The sequence below is a fragment of the Cuculus canorus genome, chromosome 11, assembly GCF_017976375.1.
Source record: "Cuculus canorus isolate bCucCan1 chromosome 11, bCucCan1.pri, whole genome shotgun sequence".
Classification (NCBI taxonomy): Eukaryota; Metazoa; Chordata; class Aves; order Cuculiformes; family Cuculidae; genus Cuculus; species Cuculus canorus.
This window is the reverse complement of record NC_071411.1, coordinates 22032773-22056648: the sequence shown is the minus strand read 5'-3', so window position 1 is coordinate 22056648 and position 23876 is coordinate 22032773. Positions and strand designations below refer to the sequence as shown.

The window sequence follows — 23876 nt, the reverse complement described above, 5'->3', positions numbered from 1 at the left end:
CTGCCTGTTGCAGAATTAATGTCTGGTGTCCTCTGATGAGACTATCATTCTTCTACGTTCTTTTCTATTGCGGGGAACATGCTTTCCCACCTTGCCAGGCTGGGAAGCAGGCGAGATTTGCAGATCATTTGACATCAGCTACTCTTTAGGAATGTGTTCCGTTCTGTAGTAGATGTGCTGTGCCTGTTGACTGCCAGCAATAGAATACCGAAAACAAGTTTGATGAAAGCCAGCTTTCCAACCACCCTGCAGTCCACCCATCCCGTCCGTTTATCTCCAGCGTCTCCCGTAATCAGCCCATCCCAGATCCGCACCAGAAACCCTCCCGGTGCACTGCAGAGATCTCTTGAGTTGCTTGAGCCCTATCCTGTAGCTCTTGTAGCAGATCACAGAAGGGCTCTCTGGAGCTCATCCAGTCCATCCCTTTGCTAAAGCAGGGTCACCTCCAGCAGTTGCACAGGAACGTGTCCAGGTGGGTTTGGATCTCTCTGGAGAAGGAGACTCCACACCTTCCTGGGCAGCCTGATCCAGGGCTCCATCACTCTTGCAAGAAAGGTTTTCGTCCTGTCCAGGTGGAACTTCCTGTGCTCCAGTTCGTGCCCGTTGCCCCTTGTCCTGCTGCTGGGCACCACTGAACAGAGTCTGGCCCCATCCTCCTGCACCCCACCCTTTAGATATTTGTCCTGGAGTGGTGACAGTTCTCAGTGGGAACTGTGGGAACTGTGGCCTGGGATCATGAGCTTCCTTCCAATTGTTCAGATTCCTCCTCTGCTCGCTGGGCACTGTGTAGGAGCACCCCACCATGACATCCTCCTCCAGTGCTGACCTGCGACCCCTCAGAGCTGGTGGTAGAAACACTGTGTTTCTACTGGAATAGCCCTGGGAGCGCTGTTACAGGCTTGGAAAAGTCACCGTCCCCCCATCATTGCCCACCAGCAACCACAGCCCCCAGGGACAACAACCCCACATCGAATGCCTGCACTGCACATAAATAACTGGTGTCACTGGTGGCGTCCCCGGCTGGGGATATCAGGAAATCTCTTTTAGCAACACCAGGCAGTGAAAGGAACCTCCTCTTCAGGAAGCCTGTCCCAGTGTTTGACGCCCTTCTCAATAAAGAAATGTTGCCTGCTTTCACGTCTGAACTCTCGAACCTGCTGCGTCTTTGAACCATTCACTTATGTGCTGTCGCTGGATCGCAGGAAAAAGAGATCAGCACCTCCCTGTCCCCTTCTGCTGCTCAGGAAGATCCGTGCAGAATTTATGCATTTCACTGATCTAAGTGCAAGGAGGGGATATGGACCTAATCAAGGCCTTTCTGGCACTGGTCAAGAAATGAATTAACAGAATAATAGATTGATGGCATTAAGCCAATAACTTTTCCCTAGCAGCAGGAATAAGTGGACACTACAGAAGGAAGAATGGTGCAAATATATGTACAGTTTCCCAAATTACTTTTCTGCCTCTAATCTATTTTTTTTTTTTTTTTTGCATTTCAGGAAATTTCTTGAATCAGATATTCTCTGCCTGTTTAGTAATGCTTAGTAAAACTTATTTTATAAAACTACCCAGTCAGCCCTTGGGCCTATTTAAATTTTTACTGTGCACAGCATCCCGTGAAAAAAAGTTTCATTAATCTAAAGAGTTTCATTAATCCACTACCTGTTGCGTAAGAGTTAAAGAAAACCATTTTCCAGCCTGAACTTACCTCCCAGTAGAATGATTTGAGATAGGAAGCAAACATGAACTCTTTGGGGATCCTGGTTTTCTGAAGGTGCTGATAGCTCTTGTCTTTCTCCCTGTGTCCCTGCAGTCAGCCGCCAGCCTCACCCAGCACACAAGAAGCCATCCAGGGCATGCTATCGATGGCCAACCTCCAGGCATCGGAGTCTTGCCTCCAGGCATCGTGGGGTACCAACCAGACAAAGAATAACTCCATCTCCGCGCAGAACTCTAAAAAAACAGGCGGGGGCAGCAACAAAAACACCAGCAAACGGTTACTGAAGAAAAGCACAAAGAACAGTATTGACATTGAAGATTATGATGAAGATCAGGACCACTTAGATGCCTGTTTTAAAGATTCAGATTACGGTAGGTACAAACATAGCCGCGTGCCTGGGGGTGCCTGTACATAGTTACGCACGTTTCCATGTTTCTCATGATACGCTTGCTCACTTTCTGCCACACTGAAATCCCCTGCGTGTTTGGGTAAGGAGGAGTGCAAATAAGAGGTCTGCATGGCAAAATTCAGCGAGCACTACGACAGGCAGGCTGACTCCAGAGCCGGTGGTGGTGTGGTCGTCCATTTGTGGCAAATCATAATCAGAAGACCTTAAGAGGCATGAAAGCCCACAAAAACTGCAGCAGTCAGCCAAAAACCAGGAAAATACCCCAAAAATGTGTGTCAGGCACTGGTACTTATGACAGAAATGTCCCCGTCTGCACACAGCAACAAAATATCTGGCTAAGATGAGTGAGAAGTTGGATTTGTACTTGGAAAAGGGTTCTAGCAGTGGCAGGGAATGCAAGCATCTGAACCAGAAATGGGAACAGTTTGCACTAGTTGTATCAGCTCTGCCATAATAATTGGCAGGAGCATTTTTTAATATAAGAAGTGAGGAAATGAAGAAGAGTAATCGTGTGAGGACTGATAGGGAGCGGGAAGCATGAAGTCCTGAAGAGAGCATGAAGTTGGTAGAGGTTTATGCTGTGTTGTAATAGCATCTACATGCGTAAGTGTCCGTGGCAAGCAGACCCTGAGAAGCCATTTGTTATGATTGGAATAGCAGAGTGTGTATTTGCACAGTATTAACAGATGCCGAGGTGGAGATGCTGTGACACATTGCAGAAGGTGGCTGCCCGGCCGTTTAGAGCGCTCTGGGATGCATTGGTAGTGCTGGAAGGTGCTTTGGGAAAGGGCAGCCCCTTGGACAGAGTGGTAGCTTCCAGACAGGTGCCACGCATGAGCAAGGTTCTGCTCTGCCAAGGTGTGGATTTGCTCCTTATGTGTCTGTATGTCACTACGTGCCTGTAGTGACTATGCACCCGTAGCCACCACACCTGTACAGAGCAAGTGGGCCTCTAAGCAGGGTAGAGCTGTTCTCTACACTGAAACTATTGCCTTTGTTTCCTACTGTAGTTTACCCTTCTCTTGAATCAGATGAAGATAATCCAGTATTCAAATCCCGATCAAAGAAAAGGAAAAGTTCAGATGATGCCCCTTACAGCCCAACGGGTAAGTCCATATGGTCTGTGCTGCCCACACTCGAGCCAAGTTGTGCAGGCCCCTAAAAATCCAGCCACTTTTCATGGAGTGTGGAAATTGCAAGACCACAACTACAAATTTCTTTATCGTGTGAAGGAGTAATCCTTTCTAGCACAGTGGGAAGTGATACTATGGCACTGGGACTTGTGCCAAACAGCGTTAGCCTTCCTCCATCGATCAGTTGACAGGAAAAAGTAATTCCTGGATTTATTTTTCTTCACACTCTTGGTAATGAAACAATTGGTGGCTGCCTTAGAAGAGAAACCCCAGACAGCTGTGTAGCCGTGGCTTTCAGGTGCTGACTGTAAAAAGTAACAAGAGAGTGTGGGAATAGTCTCCTCTAGGTTCAGCCAAAGCTGGCAGTCTGGAAGGGTGATTTTGTTGCAGCTCACCAGAGGGTCCTTTGACCCTTTTGATCACTACTGGGATTCTTCATGGCTTGCTCTGTGTGTGTGACAAGCAGACCATGTTGCATCAGCTTGTGGCACTGCATGTCCACCCGCAGCCGATGGCACGGTGAATGCTGTCCATTTGGAAACGATGCTGGGGTGGCTCATGTCTGCAGCACGGGCAGAAACCTCCGGTGGCTTTGGCTTCAGGTAACTGCACCTGCCAGGGGAGTTGCTGAGCTGTGTTACATTGAATGGTTTGCGTTGGAAGAGACCTTAAAGATCTTTATTGACAGCATCTCCCCAAGCTGCCATGACCAGGGGCTGTCAACACCTCCTGTCTTCGCACACGTCCTGGGGAAGGGAGGGTGGAGGCCGTGGCATCCCTGGCCCTCCACACGCGGGAGGACGGAGCGACGCTTCTGTTGCCCACACAGGCACCTTCTGCCCATCTCACCTGCATCTGCTTTCCTTGCAGCACGAGTCGGCCCCTCGGTGCCTCGGCAAGATAGACCGGTGCGAGAGGGCACAAGAGTCGCCTCCATTGAAACTGGACTCGCCGCTGCCGCTGCCAAGTTGTCACAGCAGGTGAGGTTGCTTGGGAAGCAGTAGCTGATCAGGACATGAAAGCCCTGTTCCCCAGCAGCAGTCATGCCCGAAGAGCAGTGCAGTGCCTGTCCTCCTTGGTGGTTTTTCATGCCAGTGACACAAGGCTTGGAAGTCTCAGGGGGAATAAGTAGGGTGAAAGTCTAATAGTGTCCGCAGCATATCTGACCCCACCGCAGCGCTGGTGATACATCGTGAGTGCAGAAAAATGTGAGTGAGTGAGTGAGCATAGCTACCAGGCTGGACTGAAGGAGGCTGCCTGAAAGAAGGGTGCGTGAACCATGTATTGATGTGCAGATTTGAGAGCCTGACTGGTGTGACTGCCGTGTCTGTGGAAATCGGCTGCTGGGAAGCAGAAGGATTTACTTCCAAAGACTGGGTCAACCTTGGGTAACTGTGGGTCAGTTTAGCAAAGATATTGGGGCACTTTGGATGTTGATAAGTGTCTGGTCTGTGAAGAGGTCAGATAGACGCTAAGAGCTAATGCACAAGTGTGCCTCAAGTTGTGCCAGGGGAGGTTTAGGTTGGATATTGGGAAACATTTCTTTACTGAGAGTGGTGAAGCCCTGGCAGAGGCTGCCCAGGGCAGTGGTGGAATCTCCGTCCTTGCAGGGGTTCAAAAAGTGTGTAGTTGTGATGCTTTCAGATGTGGTTTAGCAGGCACAGTGGTGTTGGGCTGATGGTTGGGCTGGATGAGCTCAGAGGTCTTTTCTAACCTTAATGGTTCTATGGATCTAAGTGTGACACTGGGAGGTGTGAAGGTACTGGAGCAAAGTTGATGCAACACCCTGGCAAGGTGCTGGCGATACAGTTTGGTGGTGTTGGGCTTCTTTGATGCATACTGTTGAGAAGAGCTCCGAGAAGGAGACTCTAGGTCGGCAAGGGAAACGGGGCGGTCCTGGCCCAGTGCTCCCGTGCTGTGTGTGGACAAGTGCTGTTACAGGTGGAGTGTGCATCCTAGTGGGAAGCAAAGTCTGTGAATCAGCAGGGTGTTTAATATCCTCCCTGCTATTGTGGAAGTGAAGATACATGAAGATAGGAGATGCCAGCTTTTTTTTTGTGGAACATCGAAAGATTTGTTCATGCAAAGCTACACTGGTCTCCCAAGGCAGGGTCGTTGTGGTCCAGGCTGGCTCCTGCTCGCTGCTGTGTTCGCAGCGTTAAGATACAAGGAGGCTCTGCACAAAGCATAGAGGCAAGAAAGGCAAGAGTGTGCGTGAGCAAGAGCAAGCTGTGAGCGAGATGCTAACGGAACAGCCCCTGAGCAGTTTGTACGTGGCAAACCTCGTGGGTTTTCCTTGTATCAGGACCCTAAGCAACACTGCTGGCCCTTGCCATAGTGAAAGGTCTTCTGGCAATTAATCTGAGCTTCATCTTTGTCATTTTAAAGGAGGAGCAAAAAGGCAAGAAGAAAAAAAATACCAAAAAGAAGCTGTCACCCAACAACGCGAACAAACCGGCTCAGGAAGGCAGCTCGCCAGAGCCGAAGCTGGAGTCACAAGCCAGCAGCCTCACAGATCACGAGTACACAGCAGGGGCCAGCACCTTTGGGGTCACCCAGCCCAACAAGGGATCACAGCCGATGGCACCTGGTGTTTTCCTCACACAGAGGAGACCCTCATCATCCTTGCCGAACCATGCTTCCGCCAAAGGTACAAGGAAACGCCTGGGGTTACGGTGTAGGAATGGGAAAGGGTGAATTGATTCTGTAATCCATGCTTTTTGCAGGGCCTTCATGTGCAGGGTCTTTGATGGGTGTGTAGAAGTTCTTCAGCAGGTCAGGACTGGTCAGAGATAGGGTCCATGGCCTCGGCTGCCTTGGCACTGTGGGCCTAAATATGTGTTTGCTGCTGGGCTGATTGTTGCAGGGTGCAGGCATCCCGTGCTAGGAAGCAATTCTGAGCATGCCCTGAGGCTCCTGAGGAGCAGCTGAAGTGGTGACATTCCAGCCCCACCTGTCTGGTGAAGCCTTATGCAGGGAAAGATGCATCCATGAAGTTCTGCCCAGGGCTGGGTCAGGCACCACTGTGTTGAATGGTATTCATACACTGATCCCCATGCTGACACGAGTGGGAGGACATCCTACGCAGGGAGTGCAGAGCAGTGCAAACCTGCAGACCTCTCTCGAGAGCTGCTGCAAGGGAGAGAAGCTCCACATGAGCTGGCAATGTGTGCTTGGAGCCCAGAAAGCCGATCACGTCCTGCGCTGCATCCAAAGCAGTGGGACCAGCAGGTGAGGGAGGGGATTCTGCCCCTCTGCTCCGCTCTGGTGAGACCTCACCTGGAGCCCTGTGTCCAGTGTTGGAGTCCTCAGCGCAGGAAGGACATGGAGCTATTGGAAGGAGTCCAGAGGAGGCCATGGAGATGATCCGAGGGCTGGAGCGCCTCCCATACAAGGACAGGCTGAGAGAGTTGGGGTCATTCAGCCTGGAGAAGAAAAGGCTCTAGGGAGACCTTAGAGCAGCTTCCAGTGCTGAAAGGGGCTCCAGGAAAGCTGGAGAGGGGCTCTGGATCAGGGAGGGCAGGGAGAGGATGAGGGGGAACAGTTTTCAGCAGAAAGAGGGGAGATTGAGATGAGATCTTAGGCAGAAATGTTTTTCTGTGAGGGTGGGGAGGCCCTGGCCCAGGTTGCCCAGAGCAGTGGTGGCTGCCCCATCCCTGGAGGGGTTCAAGGCCAGGTTGGATGGGGCTTTGAGACACCTGATCCACTGGGAGGTGTCCCTGCCCATGGCAGGGGGTATAAACAGATGGTCTTTTTATGTCCCTTCCAACGCAACCCGTTCCGTGATTCTGTGAATGTCAAACCTTGGGAGTGACACAGCCACACAACCAAAGCCAAGAGAGAGGAAGAGGTGACTTGCCATAGGGAAAACGCTGCAAAACTGAGGCTGTCGTGGAATCTGGGCTGGGACCTCCTGTTTTCTGCTAGAACTTTGCTCAGAGAGTGTGATAGAGGCAGGTGTTTGGAACAGACACTGTAGTGGGCAGAGTAAGTGTGCGATCCCACTGGGGGAGACCCTGCTGTCGTGAGGTGACATCAGAGGTGTTTCCTGTGTTCTCCTGGATTTGAATGGAGCAAATAAAAGGTTGTGCATGCTCTCCTGCCAAATGGTAGAACATCCAAGCAGCTGGAACGGGCCATATGAGAAGACCTTCATAGCCCATGGTAGATGCTAGGGTCCTGCCAGGAGCTGGTACACCCATGGCTGTCCACGGAACCGGAGTCGAGTGAACATACCTGCCTGGAATTGTGTCTTTGTGGTGAGATGGTGGCAGCAGTGAAACAGGTCCAAGCCAGTGGAAGATGTGATGGGAAGAGGAGTGCTGGATGGAGCTGAAGCCCAGTCTGGCCGGTAAGCTGGGCAGCCCAGGCGGTGCCTCGTGAAGGAAACCTGACCAGGAATGTGGATCACACTGTGCCCGTGGTATAGCTCAGTCCTCAACTGAGGGAAGGAGCTGTCTGCTGAGAAAGCGAGTGGCTGACCTCGCAGTGAGAAGAGCACTATCAGGCCCTCCTGCGCAAGATCTTGGGACAGCTGGGAACAGCGAGGACGTCTCTCTGCCTGGAGCACAGCAGAATCCTCAACCAGGGGACCACCAGCCTGGGCGTCACTGGACTGAAGGGGCTGTTGAAGGAGATAGTGGGATGAAGCATAATTGGGGAACTCTGGGACCTCCTTGGGGAAGGTTTTGCAGTCTTAAAGAAGTGAAAGGATGAGAAATAAAGAAGCTTCTTATGGGAAGTCTTAAGGACACTTAATGCTGATGGGAAAACTGGAGAGGAGCGGAGTCTGCAAGTATCGGAGTGCACCCATGGCAGCATGATGGGAAGAGAAGAGGCTGCGTGGGTTTGTGTCGTGCCTGGGAGTCCCTGGTGCCTTGGTCAGAGGTGGATTTTCTGGCCGTAAGGTGGCAACTGATGAGCAGTGGAGCATTGAGCCTCAGGAACGCCAGTTCCTGAGGAGCAGAACTCGGAGCACAGAGCTCACAGCTCATGAGCAAGGACCTGGGCTCCTGGTGGTGGTGTCCTCTGATTGTTATGGGCGCGGGGAAGGTAGCCCACATCAGATGCGTTGTAGTGCCTTGAGGCTGACCTGAAGCCGTAGGAGGAAGTGTGGGTGTGGGTGTCTGTGAATGAGTCTTTTCAGTGTACTGGCAGGATGGATGCAGGTGGTCTCTCTAGCACCGCGGGAACAGAGGGCAAGAAGAAACATGGAACGGGCTGCCTGGAGAAGTGGTGGAGTCCCCATCCCTGAAGGGATTTAAAAGTCAGGACGCTATGATGCTTGGGGACAGAGTTTAGTGGTGGAGTTGACAATGTGAGGTTTGTGGTTGCACTCGATGATCTTAAAGGTCTTTTCCAACCTAAACAATGCTGTGATTCCATGGAACTGCAGTGGGACAGAGGTTGGTCTCAGTGTGGTGGGCGAGGGATCAGGTGCCCTCCAGGCAGCGCTTGGCCCAGGATACATGGTGGCGTGTGAGCTCTGCATCCCTGTGCCCTTAGAGGATGGCACTCAGCAATCCGAAAATAGAGTGAGGGCACGTGGTGGTGCCCACAACTTCCTGACAGGAGCGAGGAGCTGTGGGGCACCTGTGCACCTACGGACTCTCCCATTGGGCATTGAGCACTGGGATGGCACTGGTGGAGCAGGGCTGTGTTCATGAGCGCTGGGAGCTCAGGGGGCTGTGTCTGTGGGCACTGGGAGCTCAGAGGGCTGTGTCCGTGGGCACTGGGAGCTCAGAGAGCCGTGTCCATGGGCACTGGGAGTTCAGAGGGCCGTGTCCGTGGGCACTGGGAGCTCAGAGGGCCGTGTCCGTGGGCACTGGGAGCTCAGAGGGCCGTGTCCGTGGGCACTGGGAGCTCAGAGGGCTGTGTCCGTGGGCACTGGGAGCTCAGAGGGCCGTGTCCGTGGGCACTGGGAGCTCAGAGGGTCATGCCAATAGCGCTGGGTCAGCAGAGGCTCTGCTCTCCACCAGCTGCTGCCCTGGGGACTGGGGGAGCCCCACACGTGGGGGGGTCGTGACTGGGGTGATTCTGGGTGGGGCAAGCCTGAAGGGCTGATTGGGGGGAGGTGGTGGCTGGCGCGGATCTGTGGGGTGGGAGCAGCCCCTCACCCCGCTCTCCTTGCAGGAAAGCGCACGAAGAAGGGGATGGCCACGGCCAAGCAGAGGCTCGGCAAGATCCTGAAGATCCACCGGAATGGGAAGCTGCTGCTCTAGCAGCTGGCAGCCTGCGCCGTCGTGTGCTTTGCCCCCACCACAACCGCCCTGCAACTTTCCACGGTCGGAGTGTACAGAATCCTGCTATAAATATTTTTTACTCCAGCTGTCCGGCGAGCGGCAGCGAGGGGCGGTGGCGGCCCGGGAGCGGCCGTGGGGCCGAGGCGCTGGGCTGCAAGGCATTGGGCACGTTTCTCAGGCAACCTCTGTGCGGCTGCGTTTCCCGAGGCATCCTTTTCCTAGAATGTAGCTTGTACATAGCTTTTGGAATAACCACCGCCGGTTTTTTATAAGGGGAAAGTCTCTCTGGGCGCCGGTACCAGCTCTTTGCGTAACTTCTTGTATGAGGAGGGAGACGAGTTATTTTACTAGCACCTTGTGGAGTGTTTTCCGTGTTTTGTGACGATGTAATTTATTAATGTTTGTAGCTTTTTATATTTGTACATTTCTTATGGGCTTTGTTTATATACACACATTACCGGGGCGCGGCGCCCGCGGGGAACCAGAGCCACCCGCGGCCGTGGGCGAGGGCTGTGCCAGCTGGGGCGTCGCGCCGGCTTTTTTTATTCTGATTATTATTCGTAGTATTATTATTTTTTTCCGCGACATGTACATTTCTAACAAAAGTTTATCGTGGCTATCTATCTATGACGGTGTTTTATTTACCGATTCATATCAAAATGCTCTTGTATCGAGTTCACAAAATCGAAGTAAACCTAGAGCGAAGTTAAAAAAAAAAAAGGGGGGGGGGGAAAGAAAAAAAGAAAGCAAAGTAAACTATTTCAGGTTTTGTACACAACCACCTGGGCCTGGCCTTTTTGTTGTGGGGGCGAGGGGCAGCATACGGGACCGTGGCGGGGGCGGGGGCGGCCGTGGGGTCCCTCAGGACTGGGAAAGGAGCAAGCAGGGAGAGGAGCTGCCCTGTCCCATTCAGCATGGGGGGCTCCGTTGGCTCTTCACAAGCGTGGTGTGGTGTGATCACTACCTACAGGGGCCCAGGGAATGTTCCTCGTGGAGCAGGGGAAATTTGGATGAGATAGTTGGGAGAAATATTTTCCTATGAGGTTGCGGAGGCAGTGTACAGGTGAAGTGGTGGCTGCCCCATCCCTGGAGGTGTTCAAGGCCACGTTGGATGGGGCTTGGAGCAACCGGATCCAGTGGGAGGTGTCCCTGCCCATGGAAGGGAGTGGAACTGGGTGGGTTTGAAGGTCCCTTTGAACAAAAACAATTCCATGATCCTATGATATATGGGAAATCATTGCTGCTAGTACCAACATATTAATTGTTGATATAAAATCAAGCGTTAGATCAAAACCAGACCTGGTTTTGATTTACTCCATGATTCAGGTGACAGTGCACTCAAATTTCAGGCCAGCAAATTACGTAAAGATATTTCCAAGCTACCTGCACTTTCTGTTTGGATATTGGTAATATGTTTGCACCATCCAATTTTGCAGACCACCTATTACCTCTTATTCATGTAATCATAATCAGTACCACCAGTCGTGGTGCGTATGTTTACACACCACTGTGTGCTTTGGATTCAGAAGTGGTTTGGAGCCCACCTGCCCCATCCCTGGAGGTCTTCAAGGCAAGGTTGGATGGGGCTTTGAGCAACCTGTTGCAATGGAAAGTGTCCGTTTGCATCACTCTGATTTCCCTTCTGGCTGACTGGACATTCCCAAAGGCTGGTGAGTTTTGGGATTGCCTTTGCAGATGCTTTGGACTGGAGAGAGGTGGCTGGTGGCTATAGCAGAGGCTCACCAGCGGAGGGAGTTCCCAGCCCATAAACCACCTCAGCCCAGAAGCAGGACCTGATGCCACAGAAGGCCTGGCACCTCCCAGAACCTGGTGACAGGAGCAGCTTTCGTTGCCCAGGTTTATCCCAGCGCAGTTGGGATGCGCAATGACCATTCCAGTGTGCAGCCACCAGCAGCCTGAGGAGCCCACTGTAAAGATGGTTCAGTCTGTGTAGGAAACACCCTCAGAAATAAGCGGTGAAAGAGCACAGCTGCTACAGCCAAAGGGGGATTTGAGCACTGGCAAAGCGGCGCAGAGCCGGTGCTCTCATCCCGTGACCAAAGGTAAGCGCTGCTCCAGCTCTCCTTTGCGTTTGCTCAGGGCTGGTCTGGGATGATGCATAGAATCATAGAATAATAGAGTCATTAAGTTTGGAAAAGACCTCTAAGACTATCAACTCCAACCAACAGCCCAACACGGCTGTGCCACCTAAGCAATGTCCCTAAGTGTCGTGGTCACGTGTTTTTTGGACCCCTCCAGGGATGGAGACTCCACTGCTGCCCTGGGCAGCCTCTGGTTGGGCTTCATCACTCTGACAGTGAAGAAATGTTTCCTAATATCCAATCTAAACCTCCCTTGCGCAGCTTGAGGCCATTCCCTCTCATCCCATCACTTTTTACTTGGGAGAAGAGCCCACCACCCACCACAACCTCCTTTCCAGGAGCTGCAGAGAGCGATGAGATCTCCCCTCAGCCTCCTCCAGACTAAAGGCTCAGTGCAGGACCTGACTGTCCGCATCCCTGGGTTCAGCCAGGAGGATCCTGACTTTCACAAAGTCCCCTTCGGATGACTTTAGAAAGCACAGTCAGGAGACCCCAAACACTTCATCTTAGCCCACAACTCAGGCTGCCTCATTACAAACAGAGAGGCTTTTCCACCAGCATAAGCCCGTTTTTTCCTGCAGGTAACATGGAAAGCTGGTTTGGTGCCAGTGCTTTACCTGCTGGCAGCCCCTGAACTGTCTGAGCCCCCTCTGCCCTGCTCTGTGCTTGATGGATGCTGCTGAAAGGGGCTCCAGGAAAGCTGGGAAGGGGCTCTGGATCAGGGAGGGCAGGGACAGGATGAGGGTAAACAGTTTTCATCTGAAAGAGAGGAGATTGAGATGAGATTTTAGGCAGAAATGTTTTGCTGTGAGGGTGGGGAGGCCCTGGCCCAGGCTGCCCAGAGCAGTGGTGGCTGCCCCATCCCTGGAGGGGTTCCAGGCCAGGTTGGATGGGGCTTGGAGCCCCTGATCCAGTGGGAGGTGTCCCTGCCCATGGCAGGGGGTTGGAACTGGATGGGCTTTGAGGTCCCTTCCAACCCAAACCATTCCATGATTCAATGATTCTATGATTTTAGTTTTACAGTCACTGACAACTGGAAATTCGTAAATCCGCTGCTTAAAATTCAAAGTATGCTATTGCTGGGGAGGTTTATTCTGTACTCATGTCGGCGGAGAGGCTGTTGGCTGCTCCTGGTGAACAATTACTAACAACATTTGGGTTTCTACATGTCTTTAAACTGACAAGAATCATTCAAGAATGGCCGTTTGGCACAACCCTGTGTTAATCTCGCAGACCCTCCATTTGTCTCTGACCGAGGCAGACTCTGCCTGTGCTGCAGAGACCACATTTGTTACTTAAAACAGTGGCGCGGTGCCATCGTGCACTGCAAAAACCGTTCTTTCCATTAACATCTGCCAGGGCTTTGCAGCACCCACCGCGCAGAATTCACAGCGTTTGTGTAAACAGTTGAAGTCGCTCTCTGTATGTCACGAGAGAAAGTCTGCTTCTCTTCTTCCCTTGAAAGTCTAATAATTGTAATTAATTAGATTTCCTTCTGTTTCCAGTCTGCTGGGAAGATGCACTTGGAGGCACTTTAGGTCCCTCTTCTGTCAAGCGTTACACACTCCTTTCCCCAGGAAACTGTATTTAGTAAACATTTAGCTCCACGGTGCACAGCTCAGAGAAAGGCCCATCACAGCCTGAGCTGCTGGGAAGGGCTCAGCTCACTCCTTGCCTCACCCCTGGTGGGCGTCTGTAGACCATGTGCAGCCCCTGATACTTCCTCTCACCTTCGACTCCATCAAATTAATAATTAGCAGTCAATTCAGTGACAAGGAGACACATCCTAAAAGGCTTTGTGTTTACACTACTCCTTCGTTTGCCTTCTAAAAAGACAGCCCATTTGCCTTTCTTAGGCAGCCCAAGGAAGACACGATGCACTCTTTCTTCCCGAGGTCACTGGGGCATCTTTGGTTCAGCTCCTTGTGCCGACGTGCACGTAGTGCCCATAACAGAATGGCGTTCATCACTACTTTCTTGCCACTAGACGGGAGAGGGTGGTGGGCACCAAAGGCCAGACCGACCGCAGCTCTTTTGCAGATGTTGTTTTATGTTTGTATATAAAACCTGTCGTCACTTCATGAAGACTGCTGCAGCTCTCCATAGGGACCATGCACTGTGCAGGGCCATCATGGGGATGGATCAACCCGGAAGGTAGAACAAAGTCTCTGTGCTGGTGTGTTCCATATAACAGGAGGACCTTTAGCACAAGGCCATCTGTGTAGACCCTCCCACACACCTTAATTCTTGGTCCACTTTACACAATAAGAACCATCTATCTCAGAGAGGACTTATTTGCCTTTTTGGTGTGGAACAAATGGCCCTTTTCCAGAGCTGGATCTCTCTTTAAGTTGGTGCTACTCAGAGACCTACTGAGAAGTTAAGCTGAAAGAGTGGAGATTGAGATGAGATCTTAGGAAGAAATGCTTTGCTGTGAGGGTGGGGAGGCCCTGGCCCAGGTTGCCCAGAGCAGTGGTGGCTGCCCCATCCTATGGAGGTGTTCAAGGCTGGATTGGATGAGGCTTGGAGCTCCTGGTCCAGTGGGAGGTGTCCCTGCCCATGGCAGGGGGATGGAATTAGATGAGCTTTGAGGTCCCTTCCAACCCAAATCGCTCCATGATTCTATGATTCATAGAAGTCCCTGACCCCAAAACCTCTTTTCCTTCCTTCTCCTCCTTCTTTTTCTCTCTCTTTTGTAGGACCATGATGTGCCTTCAGCCCTAGGCAGAACAATAACTCCCCCTCATCTGCAAGCAGGCTGAACAGACAGGATGCTGCTCTGGAGGAACATCTTCCTCAAAGCAGAAGGTGCAGTGATCTCCTCTCTTTGGTGACCAGTGATAGCAGTTGAGGGAATGGCAGGAAGATGCCAGGGGAGGGTTAGGTTGGACATTAGGAAAAGATTCTTCCCCCAGAGGGTGGTGGAGCACTGGAACAGCTCCCAGGGAAGCAGTCACATCTCCAAGCTTGACAATATTCCAGAAGCCTTTGGCCAACGCCCTCAGCCCCACAGTGTGAATGTTGGGGTTGTGCTGTGCAGGGACAGGAGTTGGACTCGATGATCCTTGTTGGGTCCCTTCCAACTCAGGATATTCTAGGATTCTATGGTTCTAAGGTGAGGTGCTTTATCCAAGTGATGTGCAACTCACTTGGGCAAATAACGTGAGCACGGCCGGTCATGCTAGTGAGTCTCTACAGGGTCTGAGCTTTGCATTGGTGGATGGGCAATAATAATTTAACTGGTTAATTAACCACAGAATCCTCTTTAGCCGCAAAACAGTGGGATAATGTCATCCAGTGATCCATGAGCAGAATGCTCAAGAGGTCCTTAACGCAACAATGAAAGAGATGGTTCATCACTGTCATTTGAGCCATTAGGTGGGTTAAGTGCCTCTCTCCCTCTGTGCACAGCCAGGGAGGGCTTTCTTCAAATTGCAAATTCAAAAAGCTCATAGGTAAACCATTCAATACCTACTGGCATCATTTTTCTTACTGTACCTGCAGTTTACGAGTCTGAGCTCAGTAATTACTTTTCTCTCTCAAGCAAACTGTATCCTGAGGAATTACAGCTGGATTAAGAGTCTGCTGCCTAACGATAGCCCATGGGGAAGAGAATGAGAAAACGCTGGATGGAGCAGCTCTGCTTTGATACGCTGCCATAGCCATCTGTTGGCTCCAACCGGCCTGGGCTCGCAGGGTCACCCTCTCGTGCTCAGCTCCAGGGAGCAGCTTCCCTCCACAGTAGGCACAAGTCCCTTGGCCAACCTCAAACTGGCTCCGATGAGCCCTGATGCGAGGCAAAGGGTGGGAAAGTGCTGCTGCACAGCCCATCTTGGACAGGGCAGAGTCATCCTGGACTGGTGGGCTGAAGGCTGGATGAAATCCCAGGTTGGCCAGTGGCTTCTGTGGAAGTCCAGAGAAATTGGATCTGCCCGCTTTGTGAGTAAGTAGCTATTCTTTTTGCCATTCTCTTGGGTAGAGAACCCTAAAGCTGAGGCCCATGAGGAGTAACACAGTTATCTTTTGGAATCATAGAATCATAGAATCATGGAATGGTTTGGGTTGGAAAGGACGTAAAAAGCCTATCCGGTTGCACACCTTGCCATGGGCAGGGACACCTCCCACTGAATCAGGGGCTCCAAGCCCCATCCAATCTGGCCTGGAACACCTCCAGGGATGGAGGAGCCACCACTGCTCTGGGCAACCTGGGCCAGGGCCTCCCCACCCTCACAGCAAAACATTTCTGCCTAAGATCTCATCTCAATCTCCCCTCTTTCTGCTGAAAACTGTTTCCCCTCATCCTGTCCCTGCCCTCCCTGATCCAGAGCCCCTCTCCAGCTTTCCTGGAGCCCCTTTCAGCACTGGAAGCTGCTCTAAGGTTTCCCCAGAGCCTTTTCTTCTCCAGCTGAACAATCCCAACTCTCTCAGCCTGTCCTTGAGCAGGAGGTGCTCCAGCCTTCAGATCATCTCCGTGGCCTCCTCTGGACTCGCTCCAACAGCTCCATGTCCCTCCTGTGCTGAGGACTCCAGAACTGGACACAGGGCTCCAGGTGGGGTCTCACCAGAGCAGAGCAGAGGGGCAGAACCCCCTCCCTCACCTGCTGGTCCCACTGCTTTGGGTGCAGCCCAGGACACGGTTGGCTTAGCTGCTTAGATGGTTATGATCTCACTGGTAATGACTGATGTGATTCAGTTATTGTGGTGGCCAACACATCACATCTGTACAACGGTTTTGGGTCACACAGCTCTTTGCCGTGAAGGCTGGATGACCACCAGCCTGCTTTAGCTCAACTCCTTGCACTTGCTGGCAACAGAAACTCTCCTCCGCTGGTCATTTTCTTCCCCTTTCTTCACTGAACTCAGCAGTTCCAGCCACAGCGCCACTTTGTTTTATTGCTGTCATAAAATATATTCGGTGGGTTGGTTTGGAAAACAGAATATGGAATATCAGATGTTCCGGTCCAGAGGAGGTAGAAAGGGAAGAAGGGGTGAATGTTTCCTAGCAGCATTTATGTATAAATTTATTGGAGCAGCCTCTAAAATGGGACATAGAAGAAGTTCTACAAAAAAAAAGTGCACTAATGCTGGATGGTTTACTTGTCCCTTGCCCGAGGTTCAAGACTAACAGCTCCTTTCAACGTACTTAATTCACGCTCACCAGCCTTGTTACTTTGCCTCAATATGTGCAAACCTTTAACTCCTCTCGAGGGATAACTTGAAACTCGCTCTAAGAATGAAATATTAATTAAAGAATCTCACCGTGTGCCTGGGCACTGTGTGGCCTCCAGGAAGGCAGAGGAAGGCAGACAACCAAAGTGCTCGCTTTGTGTGGGGCTTTTGTTCCCCACATTCCACCCGTTCTGCCCTGTCACAACTGATAACAGCTCGCAGCCCACTGAAAGCAAACTGTCATAGCTAAGTGTATCTTGGCCCCTTCCACTCAATATCAGCTATTAACGAGCTCGTTATCTCAAGCAGGTTTTACACAAATCGTTCCCTGTCCGGCATTTGGCATAAGCAGCGATGACAACTTCTCGACAGATGCTGTGGCTTCAACCGTCTGCAGGGATTAAACCTTCATCACCTTAGGTGACTTTTTTGCTCTTGAGACAAAGAAAACTTTTCTTTTTCTCCAACTACGTGCCTCAGTTTCTCCAAGACACCGCCTCATCGTCAGACGCTTTCATTGTAGCTTGTCTGTCACAGAGCCATCTGAAAACCACTGTGAATTGACTTTTTGCCTTAAAACAGCAGGCAGATTTAATCTGTGATGCTCATTCCTGCCTTTTTACATCTCCACCTGGAATCTTCTGCTTGATCCAAGGAGTCTCAGGAAGGTTGTGGTTGCCACTTAGGTCACCAGCTTCCAGCACTACTGGCACTGCTGGTCCTCTGCTTGGTCCAAGCCTGTTCGAGGAACATTCTGGTTGCTGCTTAGGCCACAAGCTTCCAGCACTGGTGAAAGCTTGCACCAGCCACAGATGTCCAGAGAGAAAGTATCTTTGCTTTGTAACACATGACCTTAAGAGGCACAGATTTTCATAAGCTTCTGAGCTGTATGCAATGGGAAAAAAAATCACCAAGAACATTGTGATTCTCTGTTTTCTGCACAACACTACAAATATGTGATTTGAGGAACAGTAAGGAATTAAAAAAAGGGAAAAGCTTAACACTAGGGTTTGTTTGTCCAATGCTTAAAATAGGACAAGGAATTAAATGCATGTAGGCAAAGCAATTAGCTTCAATTAACAAACTCTGCTGTTTGTTTTTAGTGTGTTTTAGCTGGGTACAGTAGCATATGAAGAGGAAACCACATCAGATGGGGCCTGTTTATACGATGGTTTGTCTCGTGAAAATGAGTCAGTCCTCATGCCTGATGTTTCTCAAAACACTGTGGTTTGCTCTCCTCGTTGCAGTCATCTTTCCATTGAGCTCCCAATTATCACTTTGCACTTTGATTCCTTCCAGAGCCCTGCTGAAGTTCAGGTAGGACTAACAATGTGGTCATCTGGATTCCTACAGACCTCACCTGTTTAGACTGCACAGACCTGCAAGCAGCAGGATCCCATACCGCTTGTGATGTTACTGTCCAGAGCAGATGTCCTGATGACGCTGTGGTGGAGGAACACTTACTCTTCGTACTAGCAGTAGTGTGCACAGCGTGATGAGTTCTTCTGAACAGTTTTGTAGATTTTTCAAGTGTATTTCTGGTGAGAAAAAGTCATGAGAGTGTCCTTTCAGTGCAGCCCAAGCACCCTTCATGTTCTAGAGCTGTCCTGTCTCTGCATTTAGTGGTCTCTTCTTGATAGAAGTAACCCTTCTTATTGTTCTGTAGGTGAAAAGGAGAGAAAGCACAGCTACTAGGACTTGGTGATGCTGGTTGATGGGAAGCTCAACGTGAGTCACAACATGTGCTCACATCCCAGAAGGCCAACTCTATCCTGGGATGCATCCAAAGAGGCGCAGTGAGCAGGGCAAGAGAGGGGATTCTCCCCCTCTACTCGATGCTCGTGAGACCTCACCTGGAGTCCTGTGTCCAGTTCTGGAATCCCCAACATAAGAAGGATCTGGAACTGTTGGAATGGGTCCAGAGGAGGCTATAAGGATGATCAGAGGGCTGGAGCACCTCTGCTATGATGACAGGCTGAGAGAGTTGGGGTTGTTCAGCCTGGAGAAAAGAAAGCTCTGGAAAGACCTTAGAGCAGTTTCCAGTACCTGAAAGGGGCTCCAGGAAAGCTATGGAAGGAGTTTTTAGAAGGGAATGGAGTGATAGGATGAGGCGGGGGGGAATGGCTTTACATTGGAAGGGGGAAAGTTTAGATTAGATCTTAGGAAGAAGTTATTCACTATTAGGATGGTGAGGCACTGACACAGGCTGCCCAGGGAAATTGTAGATGCTCCATCCCTGGAGGTGTTCAAGGCCAGGTTGGATGGGGCTATCCATGATTCTAGGATTCTGTGATTCTCCTGTGCCTGCAGATTGTCAGGACCCCAAAATGGCTTTTCAAAGGACATAATGTGAACACAGGTAATAAAATACGTCTCTTGAAGATGCTGTTACAATGAACACTTTACATGATTGTCCATGTGCCCTTCTTGATGAGGACTACCTGCTCACTAACTGTCTAAATACACTGAAATGACAAGAGAAGCTTCACTGTCCAAGTCACCTTTCACATTCAAGACAAGTCAGTGCTCCCGAAAGTACTCTCAGAACTCTCATCATTGTGAAGTATTGACACCACATTGCTAGAGTCACAGTGCTGAGGATTTCCATCAACACTCTATAACTATGATTCTACCACAGAAAACCACACATGTGCATTGTTAGAATCTGGTGCCATCGCCCCAGGTGGTTAACCTTCTACCAGCTCTGACAAGAGAGGAGCAATGCAAACTAAGCACCTATAAACCTCACCTTGATGCGTGTCACATGTAATAGGTGATGTTGTGCCTCTTTTGATATATTGTATTCAAAAAGGCCACAAAAATCTTGCCTACCCTTTCTACTATGAAGAGCCCAATATGGTGAGAAAATCAAAACGCATTTCTCAGAGGAAGGGAACTTGAGACAGTTCACAGCAACCGTAGAATCCTAGAATGCCCTGAGCTGGAAGGGACCCACAAGGATCGAGTCCAACTCCTGTCCCTGCACAGCACAACCCCAACATTCACACCATGGGGATGAGGGCATTGGCTAAAGGCTTCTGGAATATTGTCAGGCTTGGTGCCATGACTGCTTCCCTGGGAGCTGTTCCAGTCCTCCACCACCCTCTGGAGGAAGAACCTTTTTCTAATGTCCAACCTAACCCTCCTCTGGCACCTTCCTGCCATTCCCTCAGCTCCTGTTGTTGGTCACCAGAGAGAAGATCTCAGCGCCTGCTCCTCCTCCTCCCCCGGTGAGAGAAGCTGCAGAGTGCGGTGAGGTCTCCCCTCACTGGAACATTACTGCACAGAAGGGATCTTTCGAAAAAGGAAAAAGAAGAGTGAAAGAAAAATAAAAAAGCAAAGATTGCTTGGGGAAGCAAACAAATGGATATTCACAGAGTTGTCATCTCTAGAATAGGACCAGAAGCTGAAAGGCTGGCTTTGTTATAGGGTAAGGCCTCGTATGTGAGCTTTTCAGGTCATCAAAGGTCAATTACCCTGTTGCATACAGTGAAATTCCTGGGAATGGAGGACATTGGCACACTGCTCGGTCTGACCAAGTGTTGAGTGCCTTTTGGCAGGCCAAAGCTGTAGAGCTATGAGCCTGGAGAAGACCAAGGAGACAGGAGGAAGGGTGGCAGTTATCCATTTATCCTTACTTGAAAATATGGCTCATTCTTCTGAACACACTCCTTGTTATGCAGAATATCAAGTCATCTATAATGAAAGTGAACAAACAAATAAATCAAAAGTCCTGATTATTCTGAAGTTAAAACGAGCAGGCTCTTCTACAGGTTTTGCTTTTACTGTCAAAAGCACTATTTGCATAGTGCTATTGATACTGTAGTTCTCTACAGCGCTCACTTCCAAAGCTTCCACCAGTCTCTCAGCAATACATTAAGAACCATTCATAATCAGATGTCTGCTGACAAAGCCCACAGTTAATCTCCCACATACCTCCTGCTTTGGCAAGGCTGAACAACCTGTAAGTCATAAAAATACACGGCAGACCAGCCGTACCCTTCCCAGGCCATTTCAGACCTCCCTCGTCTATCATTTTCATTGAAGAATAACACTAACTCAATCATTACCCAACAAGAGCATTGTGAAATTGAGTTTTAACAATCTTGGTTCACTAAATGAGGAGCAGGGGGAGAAATAAATCTGCAAATCTTGGGCAGCAAGCGATTTTTTTGATTCATGCTTACCTCGCGCTAGAAAAATAGGCTGATGAATGGCTAACACGCCTCTTTCTTTGTCTGCAAGTGAATATCCTTGGATCTTGGAGCACTGACATGAGCCTGAGGGCATCTGCTTCCAGTTGTTCTTGGAAGGGATGTTGTCCTGGTAAGGGCAGAGTGCGGCACTGCAGTCTCTACCATCGGAGCTGCTGCTGGAGGTGGACTGCTGGCCACATCACACCACCACCACCAGCACTTTCCTACTGCTGTGCCACCCCTGAAAGGATAGGTACATTGGCTGTACCTCTATAGAACTGCTCCTTTGCAGAAGTGTGTTCTGGCAACAGAGGGATGAAGAGACTGGGAGGGAGTTCAGTGCAACTACACATCAAGGACAATGAGCTATCCCATTAAAATAATTTATTGTTGATTGCTAAATAACTCTGTCAGGTGGGCAGCACAGATTCCTACACTGCCATGTTCAGATGGTCGAGCTCTACCGTGCATGCAGGGAGGAACAATTGGGGTTGTTCAGCCTAGAGAAGAGAAGCATGTTGGGGGACCTCAGAGCAGCTTCCAGTACTGAGAGGGGCTCCAGGAAAGCTGGGGAAGGGCTCTTTATCAGGGAATGCAGGGATAGGACAAGGGGGAATGGTTCTCACTTAAAAGAGAGAAAATTGAGATGAGATCTTAAGAAGAAATGTTTTGCTGTGAGGGTGGGGAGGCCCTGGCCCAGGTTGCCCAGAGCAGTGGTGGTTGCCCCATCCCTGGAGGGGTTCAAGGCCAGGTTGGATGGGGCTTGGAGCAATCTGATCCAGTGGGAGGTGTCCCTGCCCATGGCAGGGGGTGGGGCTGGATGGGCTTTGAGGTCCCTTCTAACCCAAACCATTCCATGATTCTATGATTCTCAATTTTGTTTTACAGAAATTCTTTACTTGCCAGCAGTGCACTCTGTGCTTCATAATACATTGTCCTGCATGACCCAGTCTTCTTTTAAAACAAAATAACTGAGCTTGAGAGAAACCACAGCATTGAAGATTAAGAGTGGGATCAGAAGTAAGCCACCTGTCAGACAGGATAATCACCCAGGGCTTTTTAATTTGGATTTAACCAGTCATTTAAAGTATAATAGTCATATGTTTTAGTGTTGTCTATACAGTCTAACTTTAGAATATGTGTACAAAATAAAAGGGTTCTTTGCATTTAAATACAGTTTTTCAGCTATTATCTTCTTCACTGCACTAACCAGTAACGTTGAGGAACCAGACTCTATTACAGCTATGTCTTCTCAGCTGCAGTTTCTTTATATGCAGAAGTCAGGGGAGATCTCTTTCTTAAAATCCTCTCCACTCTGGCTCTAAATAGTGCTTGACCAGGGGAGGTGCTTCCTGCTCACACATCTGTCCTGGGAAGTCACATTATTGGTGCCACGTGTGCACAGAACAGATTTGCACTGATGTAAAGAAACAGACCATCCTGTGCCTGCAGCCCTCAAATACATGCATCTTTCTCTATTTAGACATTTTGCTGGATGAGATAAACCTTGGCTCGGGTCCCTTTCCCAAGACAGACTCTGGCTAAGGTGCCAGATCTGGAGAGCAGAAGCCCATCCAGCATCTCCTGCAGGATACACGGGGCTTCTGCTGAGCGCAGCCCTGAGAGGTGAATAGAGACAAATATCATTTGTTGTCTGCGCAGCGATTCTGAAGGAGAGAAATGTCATTGCTGCTGTGAGTTAAAGATCTGCTGTTTCTTAAAGCATTGTGGTTGCCAGCATCCCACGAACAAGCAGTTAATTCTGTGTACTGAAGCCAACCAGGCAGGGCACGGTGTTTAAGAGGCATTTCTCTTTGAAAAATGTGCTCAGTTTTGCTATGAGCCGATGCGCCTGTGGCTGGTGGACTCACCTGTGATCTGGCCACAGCTTTTCTGCCGGGCTCCATGGCGGAGGGCCTGAGCTCACATCTACCTACAGATTCACGAGTCACAGAATCACAGAATCACAGAATTACAGAATCACAAGGTTGGAAAGGACCCATTGGATCATCGAGTCCAACCATTCCTAACACTCCCTAAACCATGTCCCTCAGCACTTCATCCACCCGTTCCTTAAACACCTCCAGGGAAGGCGACTCGACCCCCTCCCTGGACAGCCTCTGCCAGTGCCCAATGACTCTTACTGTGAAGAATTTTTTTCTGATATCCAACCTGAACCTCCCCTGGCGGAGCTTCAGACCATTTCCCCTTGTCCTGTCCTCTGTCACTTGGGAGAAGAGCCCAGCTCCCTCCTCTCCACAACCTCCTTTCAGGCAGTTGTAGAGAGCAATAAGGTCTCCCCTCAGCCTCCTCTTCTCCAGGCTAAACACCCCCAGCTCTCTCAGGCGCTCCTTGTAACCCTTGTTCTCCAGCCCCCTCACCAGCTCCGTTGCTCTTCTCTGGACACGCTCCAGAGCCTCAACATCCTTCTTGTGGTGAGGGGCCCAGAACTGAACACAGTACTCGAGGTGCGGTCTCACCAGTGCCGAGTACAGAGGGAGAATAACCTCCCTGGACCTGCTGGTGACCCCATTTCTGATACAAGCCAAGATGCCGTTGGCCTTCTTGGCCACCTGGGCACACTGCTGGCTCATGTTCAGTCGGCTGTCAACCAGCACCCCCAGGTCCTTCTCTTCCGTGCAGCTCTCCAGCCACTCTTCCCCCAGTCTGTAGCGCTGCATAGGGTTGTTGTGCCCCAAGTGCAGGACCCGGCATTTGGCCTTGTTAAACCTCATCCCATTGGCCTCAGCCCAGCAGTCCAGCCTGTTCAGATCCCTCTGCAGAGCCTCCCTACCCTCCAGCAGATCCACACTTCCTCCCAGCTTAGTGTCATCTGCAAACTTGCTGAGGGTGCACTCAATGCCTTCATCCAGGTCATTGATAAAGACATTGAACAGAGCTGGAC

The 23876-nt window shown here is 50.4% G+C and overlaps 1 protein-coding gene across 4 annotated transcripts in view; it reads left to right on the top strand.

The window, feature by feature from the left end:
- The window catches only part of PHF2 (PHD finger protein 2), a 100258-nt gene extending 90021 nt beyond the window's left edge, over positions 1 to 10237 (top strand). Inside the window, exons 18-22 of one of the 4 annotated variants that reach the window (XM_054076409.1) lie at positions 1814 to 2091; positions 3140 to 3235; positions 4133 to 4242; positions 5651 to 5912; positions 9395 to 10236. In XM_054076409.1, the coding sequence (XP_053932384.1) occupies positions 1814 to 2091; positions 3140 to 3235; positions 4133 to 4242; positions 5651 to 5912; positions 9395 to 9483 (835 nt within the window). In that variant the 3' untranslated portion in view covers positions 9484 to 10236. Of the gene's footprint in view, positions 1 to 1813; positions 2092 to 3139; positions 3236 to 4132; positions 4243 to 5650; positions 5913 to 9394 lie in introns of all 4 variants that reach the window. The other 3 variants (XM_054076410.1, XM_054076411.1, XM_054076412.1) reach the window with 3 other exon arrangements.
- Positions 10238 to 23876: the final 13639 nt, after the last annotated feature.